This window comes from Solea solea, chromosome 17 (assembly GCF_958295425.1).
Source record: "Solea solea chromosome 17, fSolSol10.1, whole genome shotgun sequence".
In the NCBI taxonomy this organism is placed as follows: domain Eukaryota; kingdom Metazoa; phylum Chordata; class Actinopteri; order Pleuronectiformes; family Soleidae; genus Solea; species Solea solea.
The window spans coordinates 16,194,806-16,209,861 of NC_081150.1; the positions used below are offsets into that span (position 1 = coordinate 16,194,806).

Genomic DNA, 15,056 nt, shown 5'->3' on the forward strand with positions numbered 1-15,056 from the left:
TCAATTTAAAGCACAGTGATGGATACTTCCTTAAAGTGCCAAGTCTGGGCTTTAATTTGAGGGAATTTACATCCGTACATAAAGCACTGGGTGAGAAATACAGCCATTTTAACGCAGTGTCCAAAGTGTAAGGGGCTTTAAAAGTAATTGGACACTTGTTTCCTGGGCTGCTTTGTGTCACAATGAAACGAGGGGAAAGTGTGGAAGTCAAAAAATAAAAGCTCATGACCCAAAGCTGCCTCCTCATCTGTCAAACATGCCTGTGGTTTTTTTCGCGTAACGGGAGTGACACGCAGGCATTTACCGAGGATTTCACTGAGGAAGCACTCAGGAAAAATGCATTTGTAAACACATGACCACAGCAACTGAGGAACGCGGTGGAATAATCTCCGCTGGCTGAGTCGTTAAGAATGGGTGAAATTACAAGGTGCTGATGTTTGTGGGTCAAACACTTAAGCCGTCCAAAAATCACTTTGTGTGTCAATCTCTGTCGATTTACTTTTGAACTAAAACTTTAAGTACTGTGTATTCCCACACAGTTCCTTCTATAATGATGTAAATCTGCTCAAATTAAAGCTGAGACCATTATTTTACTTCAAATTAAATGTGCTGAAGCGCAGAGCCCCCGAAGAACAAAAGTAGGCAACTGTCCAAATGCTTACACTGTTGACTGGATGTCACTGGCTTCCAATAACAAGTGTATTTAGAGGAGGAAATGCCAAGTTTCATATTTCCCTAACTTTATAACTACTGCAAGTTCTGTCAAGAATGTTGACATGTATCCTTGTGTAAAGGACGTCCCGAAATCATGCAGCGGTGTAAACACGCGTATTACACATACGTGTAATAACAAGAAAGATCTTGCACGCTGTCCAGCGTGGACATAAGACGTTGGACATTGCATCAATATTTTGGTGCTCAGTCGTTCATCAGGCAAAGATGTAATGACAGTAATGACGTGTTAAAGCTCACATGAGGCTACGATGCCATTCCAGTAGTGCACCTAGAGCTGAATCAATTAATCGATTAATTGGTTTGAAGCTTTTTCCGATTTCCGATATTCCGGTATTTTCTTCATTTCTTTGCTCTGGATAACAAAGAAATCATTAAAAGTGAATCATTTTGGTTTGTGGACAAAACAAGACATTTGAGAGCATCATCATTTCCAGGTTTGAAGAACACTGATCAACATTTTTTAAGCTTTTCTGATATTTAATGGTCTAATGGCGCATTTCCACCGCCTCTGCTCACCTCGCCTCGTCACGATTAGGTTGCATCTTCACTACAAAAAAGTACCTACTTAACGTGGGCGGCGTCATCACTGCATGGCTGAGTGAAACTGCGGTGACTTTGTTTTATACGCGACACACACACACACACACACACACACGAGTGACTAGAGACTTTACCCCAGACTTCTGTAGTTGTTGGAGATTAACCCACATTTTTAGGATTGTTAAGTGGTTTTAAGTGATCTACAGTTCGGCGCTGTTCGGCTTGATTTGTGTGTGGGGCGTCTCTTCCTGTGACAAGACTCTGGCCAGTCAGTGGCCGGCAGTCTGACCAATCATCGCATAGAACCTACTCAACATGCTTTCGGAACCTCGCCGGAGCAGGTACTAAAAACAGTACCTGGTACCAGGTACTATGCTGGTGGAAACGCTACTTAAACCGTGCCGTGGCGTGGTGAGGCGAGGCGAGTAGAGCCGGTGGAAATGCGCCATAAGCAATTAATCGATGAATCGAGAAAAAAAACGACACATTAAACGATTATGAAAATAATTGTTAGTTGCAGCTCTAAGTGTGCTAAATCAAAATTGCACTCCCGGACTAGAGCCCACTTATGTTACAACCCAGCTCGTTAAGGGAAGCAACATAAAAAAAACAAGATGAGCGATTGTTTAAATAAGGAGGCAATAGTGAATAAAGTAAGTAAAGGGAATGGACAGTGGAATAAGGACTCTCAAAAGAAAGCTAAATGAAACAATGAAACAAACCCCAAATGAAAAACCCTGTCTAAATGAACCCGATTTACTTTGTAGAAATATAACTCGTCTGGATCTAGACATGACGAACACACCTAAGGTGACTCTTTGTGGGATCAGTTTTTAAAAATCTTAAATCTCGTGCCCAAATCTGGTTTCCCTCTCACAAACAAGGTAACAATATACCTATATATACTCCTTGTTGTCCTCCTTTGTTTGGGAGTCCACCTGCATCTCCGCCCCCACCCGGTCTAATGACAGGCGGGGGGAACCACCCACACGACTTTGCATACACAAATCACAAGATCAGGCTGGAGAGGACGCCGGCCAACGGCCGTAACAGCAGCTTTGAATAAAAACCCACAGCCATCGTTATGATGTAAAGTGACTCTGGACGTATAGTGTCAGACTGTTTCCCGCCGTGTCCACCTCCGTCCCACCTCCTCGTCTCTGCATCGGCTTCTGCTCATGTCACCTGTTTGTGAGTGGACGCCACGGTCGCTCGTACGTGACCGCGGCGTCCACTTCATCACTCCAGCCGGGCAAATAGCTGCAATCCATGTTTTTTTTTGTGAAGTCGACGTGTGGTGCCCTGCTGCAACATCAAGACTGACTGTGATGTTTGTCTGGGTGTCATGGCTTACAGGAGTAAACCACTGAATTTCATTACTTTGCAGCCTGCAGGCCTGGCTTGTCATCTCACTTCTTTGTCTCCACCGCCACTGTCTCTCTCTCCCTCCACTCTATACATCCCTCCATCCCTGCATCCTTTCATCGCTCTAACTCTCACTCCGTCTCTCCAGGACTCCCATTTTTCACCTCCCTGTTCCTAAATCATCTCCCTCATCTCACCCGGAGCTCTGCGCTCCTCCTCCCCCCCCCCACCCTCTATATCTCGCTTTGTGTCTCTCAGGGTAAACAGTGTTTCGCCTGTTGAACTCGATAATCAACTGTTTTTCTCAGCACACACAACACACACAACACACACACACACACACACACACACACACACACACACACACGCAGGCCTATATAAGTCAGATAATGATGTGTTTTGGAGGCATTAGGAACAGCAGAGCAGAACCAAATGCCTCCATACATGTGAAACTAATAAATTACCACTGTGTGTGTGTCTCTGTGTGTGTGTGTGTGTGTGTGATCAGCGAGGAGTGAAATGTGTGTTAAAAAAAAAGGGATTTTTATGTTGTTTTTTTGCTTCACTCTCTTGATTGTGTTACAGAGGTAGATGCTGCTGTGTGAGTCAATCTCAGCGCGTCTCATTGGAAGTGACAGGACTGTATTAGATATATTCCTTCCTACATAAATGTATATAATATCTATATCTATATCTATATATATAGATATAGATATATAAATAAATATATATATATAAATATATAGATATAGATATTATATATAATAGGACGTGATGTACATTTTGATAGCGTTCTTAATTCTCCTGCATGACCTTCCTGATACGTTAATGCCAACAATGCTCGTCGAACCCGTCAACGCGACACGCTCCGCGGGATACTCATCGGTCCAGAAACCTGTTCGTTGAGTATCTTCTCGTCTGTGTGGGTCCACGAGCTGCTGCTCATTCTCGCTTGGATCGTTTATTATACGGAGCGCCGTGATATTACGCTCTGTTGAAAAGAGCGATTTTACAAATGTTCTGGGTTTATTTTTAAACAGTCGAGGGCGGAAGAGTTCATCGGGGGGAAAAGAGAAAAATATGAAACTAATGATGTCGAGAAGTACGAGAGTGTAGTTTTATGTTTGTTTTTGCATTTCTGTCACTTCTCTGACTGACTTGCTGCTGTAAAGGGTTCCTTTTTTGGTGGTGGAGGGTCAATAATATCTAACCTAATCTCGTTTCTGTTTGACTGTAAACTCATAATCCTCTGCTGTATGAACAAAGTAGGTATTTGAATATGTAGTCATTTTTTATTTATTTATTTATTTATTTATTTATTTATTTATTTATTTATTTATTTATTTATTTATTTATTTATTTATTTATATGTTTATATGTTATTCACTTAGACCAACTAACTAATTGGTTCATCAAGAAACTAAATGACGATGATGGACATTGTAAAGTGCAGAAACTTCCCCTCACCTCAATTTTTTTGGCATTTTACCACATCTAATAATCTCATGGTTTGTTATTGTATCTGTCCACAACTTCATCAGTTGACAAGGGGAAGAGATAGAGGAGTGGAGATGAGGAGATGATGGATGAATACAGAGACATAAGATACATCTTCTGCTGACGGCTGATGAAAGACGAGTCAAACTACACAGAAAGTTGACAAACACACAACCAACCCACAACTTTTTACAACCATTTTTTATCTTCACTATCTTTTTCTATTCTTTAAAGGGCCTCGTAGTCATGAATGACAAACTTTCGTGAAGTTGTTTTGTGGTAAATACATTTTTGCAAAGAGGAACATGTATGAAGCTACTGAGCCGTGACTTATGACGTAAAAGTGTCACTTCTAATCTGGTTTGGACTAAATGAGATTTGTTTCCACGTCCTAATCCTCCAACCTGAGCTCTCCTCTTTCTCTTTTTTCTCTATTTTTTAATTGCATGGGAGGAAAAAGGGGCCTTCACATTAATCACATTTGTTCCCGTTTTTATCAACCAGATAAATCGGTATATTCTGTAATCTTGGAAAGTGTGAACAGAGTAATCCCATGTCTCGGAGCAAAGGAAATCATAGCACCTGGATATCACCTGATCGGCTGATGCTTTCATTACTAAAACGTGATTAATGTATCTGAAGATGTTCCTCAATGTGGATTCTAATGCCACAATTAACGTCTTGAAATTCAAAACGAGGCCATTGTTCATCCCCTCCTCAGACATCAGACAATAGTGTGATGATGATTGGCTGCTGCTGCTGCTGCTGCTGTAATCGTTGCTGTATTTAATATAAAGTGTCATCCTGCCATTGTTTGAGACACAAGTTGCTCTAGTTAACGTACTGTTAAAGCCTGGTTAATGGTTTCTGTCGTTTCTGTGGCAACCGACCACATACATGTCCTCTACCTGGCTCTTATATTATTATTGTTATCCTGAACACTTCATCCTTTAATGCTGCGTTGTCTCTGTGTTGATCTTTGACGATATTGACAAAGTTATTGATATCATTTAGGAGGTTTACTTTCTTCCAAGAAGACAACAGTGGCCCGAGAAGTGTAGGTGCTCAGAGCATCACTTAAAATGAATCAAGAGATTATATTGCATAACAAAATATCATGATGTCCATGACTTAAGAACATTCTACAGGTGTGTAAGAGAGAGAGAGAGAGAGAGCGAGAGAGAAAACAATTGTTATAATTGAAGTTATAATTTCATTAAAATACAATTAGCAAATCGCAAAGGTTATTTTATTGTTTTATTGTAAGGGCTGCAACAATATTAACTAATTTTATAATCGAATAATATCCTTTTTTTTCTGGTTTCTTTGGCTTCTCTGTGACTGGAAACAAATTATCTTTGGTTTGTGGACAAAACAATTATTAACAGTTATATCTGTATGTTTTTGGAAAAATGGCCTTTTTGCACATGTGGGAAGAACATGGATTATTTATTTTTTTCTCCATCTAATCCCTGATTTGGGGATTAGGCCAAGTGGACACTCTAAATTGACCTCAGGTGTGCGTGTGAGAGTGGATGGTTGTGTGTCTCCATGTGTCCCTGTGATGGATTGGCGACCTGTCCACGGTGTGACCCTGCCTTTCACCCTATGTCAGCTGGGATTGGCACCAGCGACCATCATGTGGAGGATAGTGGTAGAAGGCCGATGGATGTTTTCATTGTTGTGTTAGTATTTTTGATTTTTGAGTCATGTAGTAATGATCCATCTTGTTCTATAATCTATAAGTGAATATTTAACCCTCTTATCATCGTCATGATAATCAGGCCGTCTGGATTTTATTTTATTAGATGACAACTCTAGTGTCATCCAACACCTTTTTCTGTCCGTTTCATATAAACCGGGCTTAAGAACGATGAGTGATTTCACTCATATGCACATAATCTCCTTGACAGACCTCTGGTATCGAATGCTATAAGTAGTCAAACACACACTGTGGACAAAGTGGAGGAAGAATGCCGGATTATGCAGTTTTTTATCTCAAGGATACTTCATCCATCTCCCACCCAACAGGCATCATACAACACAACCACCAGCACAATCCAGCACAGAGAAGACACAGAACCAGACTGTGACATGCCCTTTAGCTGTTGCGCTGACCACTCTTTCATGTAACATGTATCACTCTCACACACACAGAAGTTCTGGTCAGTCAGTTTGGATGCGTGTTGTTCAGCATTCCACAGACTATTCTGGTCCATCTGGAGCCAATCTAACCCAACTGTGAGGAACAACAATGCTCTGTGTATGTGTGTGTGTGTGTGAGTCTGTGCTCAAGCGGTAGATAAACAGAGAGAGTGAAAACTCCCGATACCAATTGTAAACAGACATCAGGAAGACGACGCAGGTGTGCGTGCGTGTGTGTGTGTGTGTTTATATTTCCGTCTTTGTGTGCCAATGGGTTATTGTGCGCTCCTGCAGGTGTGCGTGTTTGTTTCGCAGTGTCACTGGAGGGGAGTTTGTTTTGTAAAGCTTTTGTGACAATCTGGTTTTCATTTCCTGAAGGAGGATTTTCTTTTGCTCTCTCTCTTTCTCTCTTTCTCTCTTAATCTCTCGCTCTCTCGCTCTCTCTGCCCGGTCTCCTTGCCACTTTCTCCTTTTGTACTTCAAAAAATTGACAGTAAACAGACAAACAAAACCTGTTCCTCTGAAGATTCCAGCACAAAATAAGTCACATACTAATAGCTTATACCCAGAGATTACATCAATACTCACGGATGGCTTTTAAATGTTTTAAATAACATGCATGGAAATAAAATTGTAATTAATCTGACATATCCTCTAGAAATGTCTGCTTTAACCAATACAAAATAATGTTAGATGTTACAGAAGTGGCAACAAAAATGGTCAGAAACATGACATGACGTCTGCTCTCAAAAGGTTTTATATTGTGAATTGATTGGGAAAAAAGTGATAATATATCAATTCACTCAAACTAAATAGTTGTTATTCTAGTTTATCTCATATATAGACAAGATAAATAGTTAAATTCAGTTTTATTACAGCAGTTTTTATAAATATGTCACCTAGAAAAGTCAGTTTCTTATGGTTTTTGGTTCGTTTTTCTTTTTTTTCCCCGAGCTCATTTTCTCAGGATTTCTCATTCATAAAACATGTGGCAAGAACAGAGTTTGAGACTTTTAATTCACAGAGGAATCCAACAGAAGGAGTGCGTGTCTTGTTTTTCTGGGTTAGTAATACAATACGACGCGGGTCTGGAGTCATCGTGGTCAGCGCTCGTGTGTTTTTAGAGCAGAGTTTTGATAATCAGGCAGATGGGAGGGGGAGTCTGCAACCAGGCCATTAACTCATCAGGAAAATGTCAACAATCAAACAGAGTTCTTTTTTTTTGCAACCTCCAGGGTCGCCCCCTGGTGGCTAACTGCTTCACTCAATCCATTTTAATATACAGTATATACTGTTTTTCTAAATGTAAACCTTCTCTCTCCAGCTCTTCCAGACTCGTAGATCTCGACAAAACAAACGGTTTCTTCTCCAACTATAACACGAGTCCTTAACATTTTCAGAATAACTGCAGTTTTATAATCAGGATGGAATAACACTCGAATTTCACTGCGAGTGAGAGTTGTGGAGAAGTTGTATTACATCAGAGCTGCGGTGGGAACACTGGAGGAGGACTGCGGTTGCCAGTGAGTCATCTTCACACCTCTCTTTTGCTCCATGCAAAAAAAAAAAAGCCCACTGCTTTGCATAGGCAGCAAATTAAATATCATAACTTTACTCCTCCACTCTTTCTCCTCATCCTCATCCTCATCCTCATCCTCTCTGCTCTGCTCTGCTCTCCTCCCTCTCTCTCTATGTATCCTTGTTTTGTGCTTCTCTATTTCTCTCCTGCTGCATTTTATCTCTTTCTTTTCCACCTGAGCTCAGTCTGCCTCTTTTCTTTTCAGTTATTTTATTTTTATTTTCACACTGTAGCAAGACGGTGCTTCAGTAAAACTGTATTTTTTTTGCTTGAGTTCGTCTGGACTCCACAATTAAAATGGACAAAATTGCGGTTGTGACATGAGATTATTTTTTCTTTGTAGTATTTTTTACACTGAAAACACGGCTTGGGTGAAGCCAATTCTTTGGGGATTCACTACAATGAAGACTGTTCTGTCCTTGATTAGGTTTTTAACAGCACGGATTATGTCTTCTTGTTCTGGCCACTAATAGAGTTAATAACACTCTTATCGAGCGCCCGTGGAGATCTGACTGAGGTCTATTGTAGCTGTGTGTGTGTGTGTGTGTGTCTGCGTTGGTTCGTTTCTCCGTTTCCTCTTGCTCATAATTCCTCTCCTTCTCCCAGATAATTCCCCCTCTCCTGCTGAGCTCTTCTGCTTTCTCTTTCCTGTGTTACATTTCCTTTTATTGCCTCTCCTCCAGGGTGGAGACGGGTCACCAGGTTGCCATGACAAAAGCATTGAATATTGTCCAGGTTGAGTGGTCGGCGTCGGAGAAATTAGTTTCCAGAAATGTCAATCATTTCAAAGAAGGTAAATAGCCGAATTCGGGTCTGCTAAGTGAATTTGAAGAAAGAAATAAGAAGAAAAAAGAAAAAAAAAGGGCAACAGAGTGGTGCATTTCCTGTCAGTGCGACTGTGAAAATACTGAAAATACAACAAGAGCAGCCTTTTCTTCTCACTCCATCAGCTGCTGCTGCTGCACGCAAACACAACAACAGTAATAATATAAACACAGAGGAAACATGCATATCAGCTTATTTTACAAGTTAAAGCGTTTGCGGATGTGTGCGGCCTCCTTTTTTAGAGTTTTCTACAGAACAACGCTTCCCAACATGAAGCCAGGGACACAGAAGGGACCAAAGGTTAAATCCTGGTCGAATTCAACGTGATCAAACAGAAAAATGATTACAATTCCACTATAATTTCACTACAGACACTGCTTTCTTTAAACACCTTCAAAGGCGTTTTATGGACCGTCATGACAGAAACATTTGTTTTACATTTAGCCTCTTTGAGGAGTTTGGGTCTACTTCTGCACTTTACTTTTATTATTATTATTTGATTATTATTTACTTTTATAATAATCAAATAATAATTATTTTACCCACTTTTAATTACTTCCTTTTAGATTTTATGTCCTGTTGTGAGTTTTATGTCTGAAATTGTTTTGTCTCTGTCACTGTTTGTACAATTTGTGCTGCTATCTTGACCAGGGCTCCCTGGAAGAAGAGATCTTGTGTCTCAATAGGACCTTCCTGGCTAAATAAGGGATACATTTAAAAACAATTCCACTCAGAGCCCATCTCAACCACTGGTTGAGATGTTTTTGAGAAGGTTACATGGAATATGCTTTTTTTAGTTGATGAAAGCCATGTTTTCATCATGATAAAGTTCGGTTCGGTTTGGAATGGTAAAGCCTTCAGGGTCAGGCTTGCATTTGGACTCAGAACAGTACCTTTACTTGTTAGGCCGGGAGCGTGCTGTGCGAGATACGTAGCGTGGCGTTGTACCAGTGCGCCGACAACAAACGTGTCACGACGGACAACAATGCAGGACATCCACTCACGAGTCTAGCTTCACCCATACCGTACCATTACTCTGGTACCCCGAGGGAAGGGTACCAGAAAAATGGAAGGGTTGGGGCCGGTTATTTTATTACTATTCCTAATGGAAATAAAATCAATACTGTACTGTACCGAACTGAAACACGCCAAAAGTGTCCAGATGTCCACCTCCATGCCTGCCAGTGTGTGTACTGTATATGCAGTATATGTGTGTGTTTTCACTCAGCTGTGAAATGAGTGAGTCATCCCTCAAGTTTAGGAACTGAGAGTAATGATGTAGAATGAAAGAAGTTTATAAAAGCGTTAAGGCCACCTCTTCTCTCCCTCTTTCTCTCTCTCTATCTTGCTGTCTTTAGCTCTTTCTTTGTCTCACTCCCCTTCTCCCTCAGTGTCCCCCCCCCGTGTTTTTATGATGTCATTATTATCTCCCTCTTCCACCCATTACTGTTCAGGTCGGAGCAGCATAATGTATTTCAGGAGGATCGTGCCGATGCAGCGTTTCCCCACTTAAAGCTCATTCTGTGGACTCGACAGAAACGCCGGCTCCAAAATAACACAAGACAACAAAAAAAACTAGCACTTAAATTTATGTTTTCCTTACTTTTCAACACATACAAAATATTTTGTAGGCGAACAGTGTTTAGTACTGTCATTATTTGTTAGCGCGTTGTTGTTTGTGCTGCGGCTCACGGGATAGAGGTGTTACAGTTCAGTGGTGCTGATGCCTCAAAGATTCCGTTTTTGAATGGAAATTGAAAAAGGAAAGTATTATTTTTACCATCTTCATATCACAAATGACGAATGGCTACACTCCTGTGCCTACATTCTGTTTTGAAAGGGTCACAGGAGGAAAATCACAGGTGTCAATAACCAAATAAATCATGGCTGAGATCCATTTAGCTTCTGTGTCGTTTGTTTTCATTTTTAGGTTTTCTTCAGTTTCTGTCACGCTGTCCCGACTCCTTCAATTTAACAGATCCATCGTTAAAGTTTTTAAAAACACCTGACTGTGCTTTTCCTGATGAAACATGTCAAAATGTCCGCGGTGAAAAATGAGCTCCCGTCACGAGGCTATTACTTGGTTTACAATCAATATACTGAATTCATTTTATTTTGTCACAAGTCGGAGTAAATCTGCCTCTAAATCTTCAGCTTTTCTCACCCAATTTATCCGTGATATTATTCTATTACAATAAACAATAGTGTGGTTCAGGAGACTCACAGATATCACTGTGTCCTCAGTGCCTTCCCAAAGTGTAGGTCGAGCCCACTAGTGGTTCTTGGAGGTATTACATGTAGACCTAAGAGAAGGATATGAAAAAAATTCAACAAATCAAATCATTTGGAACAATAAAATCTAAAATTTCATACTTAAAATGTAGCACAAAATATGGTGTTGTCACTTTGTTATCCACATTTACATGATACATGTTGTGTTTACAGATAAACAGTATACTGTAGAGTATGTTGATTTAATTGAGATTGTCATTATTTATGATTAGTTATTTATTTAAGATATATTTGGTTGGTTGGTTGATTGGTTTTGATAGATAGATAGATAGATAGATAGATAGATAGATAGATATGTAACTCTTGCGTTAGATAGCTTGCTAAATCGCTTGCCAGCTTGAAATCGTCAATAAAATATTACACTAGTGTGTAAAAATATAAGGACACAGAGAATAAGGAATTAAATAAAAAAAAAAAAATATTTACAAAGTTCAAGTGAGCAATGTATGCAACATTATAAAGGTGCAGGGGATTTGTATATTAATTTATGACAAAAACTTTTTACCATCCTGCAGTTATTACTCGTAGCCACAGTGGTCGTCGTTCTGCAAAAGTTATGTTAAAATGTCACTTAACTTTCTGTCAGAAAACCAATGTAAGACAACAAACTTTTTCACACTCACTTTACCTCTTCATCGTACCTGAAACACCGTTACTCGCGTAAACAAAAACTTTACTGTTTCTCCTCAGATCACTGCGTACGGAGGGAGTGTGGTTTACGCCGTGTCTTATTCCATCGACCAGCAAGAACAAAGATCCATCAGAGTGACCTCAGAGCCTGACCTTATCATAGAGGTAAGTGTTCACACGTTTACATACACTACTGAGCATTTAGCGTTACGTTTATAAGAGCAGTTTAACAACATTTCTGCTCAGAAAAAAGATCTGTGGGCTGCTGCAGGTGGGCCGTGAAACGTAATTAAGTTTTAAATTGCTGTAAACTATGTATGACAGATTTTAAGACATACTTAAAAGCAATAAAAGAAAGCCATGTTATTTTTCCTTTATCGCACCTCACATAGTAGGTATATAGCAATATTGTGACATTTTATGTGTATCAGTCAGCATACAGTTCATTTGTTATTTAAGTTATGGATTACTACGCACTTTGAGAGTTACAACGAATATTAGCTGGAGTACAGCTGCATGTGTTTAAAGAAGTTCAGAAATAAAGTGTAGTGGAGTGATTTTTTTTAATCTGCACTGAATAATGAAAACAATAATATATCTATATAATAATTATTGCTGATCAGTGTCGTGAGTCAAGGTTTGGGTGAGAAACTTAGAGGATTTTCACGTTTCCAAGGCGGCCCAGACACTATTAAGGAGTTTAAGGCATTGACAATGAATGCCACTGTCCATCCATCCATCCATTCATCTTCTACCACTTTGTCCTCCACATGAGGGTCACGGATGGTGCTGTGCCAATCTCAGCTGACATAGGGATATAGGCCCTTGTTCCGACCGGGTCGCGACCCTGGGTCTTCTTGCTGCAAAGGCAAGAGTGCTAACCACTACACCAGCTGTGTGTGAGTGCCACTAATTTGTGGTCAATACACAGTATTTGGTGTTTCTCTGTTATCGTGGTCACAAACCACAGGAAACCCACACACAACAATGTGAACGTGTGGGGTTTTATCTATTCTGTATTTGTTTCTGCAGCATTACTTATCTTTTCACTCAAGCCACTCTCTCTCTCTACCTCTCTCTCTCCCCCCCTCCCGGTCTTCATTGAAACACCACTAAATGAAATAGCAAATAAAAGCTGTTAAAGTCACACACGCACACACGCGCACACACACACACTGTAGCAGCTACAGCTGGCGGAGAAATGCTGAAGTTAGCAATAAAAAAATAAAATGCAGATGGCGTCTCCCTCTCCTCGCTCTCCGCGTGTCTCTGTAATGAGCAGGTTGTGATATGATGTATGGCAGCAATAAGCGAAGCTACAACACTATTAGTTAACTGTTTATGTGTCTCCTGTATCAGTAAACAACGTTGTGCGCTCGAGTTTGTCAGTGTGCTGTACTCACACACACAGACACACACACGGAGATGCTGCAGGTTGGAGCATGTGTGTGGGTGCACACATGTTCACAAACAAGTCCTGTTATTCTGCACAAAATAACTTCCACCCAATGAATATGTCGAGGAGGAAACTTGACATGGAATAATTTGAAGGATTTTGGAAGACGCGGAGTTCACATACAAGTGACTCGTATCTGTGTTTATTCTCTCACAAAAACACACATCAGATAAATGAAAATGTTTTTGTCCTGAAGAGACTAAATTTGAGTTTGAATGTGGGCACAAATGAAGACAATGGCTGTTTTGTTACTACTTTGTTTTCCGCCATCTCTGAGGGTCAGTGAAAAGGCCTCGCAGAGAGAACAACAAGGAGGGAAGGAAAGATAGATAGCAATGAAACGATAGTAGGAAGCAAATTTAAAATGTGATTGGGTGAAGGAGGAGAAAGAAGGAGGTAAGGAGCAGGAAACAAAATCAACAAGAAAGAGACAAATAAGAGAATAAAAGAAGGACAGGAGTTTTATAGTGTAAAAAGATGTTTTTAATATTCAAATCTTAGAGTTAGACGGACTGGGAGGAGACGGGAGGAGGACGAGTAGGAGAAGGTGGACAAGAGTCGCTCCTGTTGTCAACAAAAAGCCTCTTCAAATTGTTTCAATAATGAACCACCTACACTCTGTCAACCAACTTTCTCCTTCTTTGTTCTGTGTCTTTCAAGCTTTGTCTTGTTGTGTTTCTCTCCCTCCTCCCTCCCCCGCCGCCGTTCACCCTCTGCATATCTGTTGTGATATGTGTTTGTTGCATCGAGCAGCTTCTCCCGGTTGTAACTCTTTGGCATCTGAATAGACAATAATCTCTCTGTCTCCCCTTCTTTTGTCTGTGTGGCTTTGTTGATTTCTGAGTCTTTATCTCAATCCGCGTGCACTCTATCAGACTCCATCAGCGCAATTGAAAGAAACATAAATACCGCGCTTCTCGTTCCGTCGATAGCAAACCAGTGTTTTTGTGGCTCGGGGAGGAAGAGCAGGTCGTGTGCGCTTCTTGTATCGGACGATCGGTGCTTTGGTCCTCGGCTCCACCGAGCAGTTTGCCTGTTAAAACGTCCTGGATACTGAATCACATTTACTAAATCTATCCCTCCATTCATTCATCATCTATGCCCTAGTCCTGGTTCTCAAACTGTGGTACGAAAGCTTCCTTTGGAGGAAAATCAGAGATACTGTATATACCAGGGTATTTACTTTGAGAGTGCAATATTTTCTCAGGTGATACTTGGTATAAAAAGTTTGAGAACCACTGGTCTATACCAGCTGGACAGGTCACCAGCTTATAGCAGGACCAATATACAAATACTGTAAGCTTGTATATGTATTGTTTTTTGTTAATAAACCCGCCTAAATGTATCACTCTGGACCTTGAAAGTTACAATATCTAGGATTTTTGCATTCACAGATTTAAAAATAACAAGACACATGTTATAGAAATCCAGTTTCTATTTAAGATAATGGACAGTTTTCATTTTGGTTGCCATTTAATGACATCATCTGCTTTACCATGGGCGACAGTAACTCAATGATAGAGCGAGTTGTCAACTCGAAGGCTGTGGGTTCGTTTCCTGGCTCCACTGTATAAAAGTGTGAGTGAAGGGGTGAATACTTCAGTAAAGTAGTGTGAGAAAACCGCTATATAAATGCAAACCATTTACAATCGCTGCTATAACTTTTAGACCAAGAGACTATTTGATACTTGGTCGGTCTTTCCTTTTCTCCATATACAGTTCTAGCACTACTCGGCTTGACTCCACTCAGTTTGGTATCATGCACGTGGTTTTCCATTACTATAGTACCTCCTCAACGTTGGTGGGGTCGCGTGAAGCTGCCGTGATCTCGGTGGACTATTGCTCACTGTAACGCTCTTAAACGTTTTAAAAAATGGTGGCTTTGATTCTTGTGCCGGACGTCGCGCTCCTGACTCTTGCAGTGACGACACTCTCTGACCAATCAGTGGCCGGCAGTCATTTTAGTATCGTCTCAGCCTGCTTGGAACCTCA

General features: G+C 40.5%; 1 protein-coding gene across 6 annotated transcripts in view; it reads left to right on the plus strand.

The window, feature by feature from the left end:
* The window catches only part of lama2 (laminin, alpha 2), a 192,011-nt gene that overhangs the window by 73,598 nt on the left and 103,357 nt on the right, over positions 1-15,056 (plus strand). For all 6 annotated transcript variants that reach the window (XM_058613746.1, XM_058613747.1, XM_058613749.1 and 3 more), the window contains exon 15: positions 11,669-11,773. In XM_058613746.1, the coding sequence (XP_058469729.1) occupies positions 11,669-11,773 (105 nt within the window). The remainder of the gene's footprint in view (positions 1-11,668; positions 11,774-15,056) is intronic.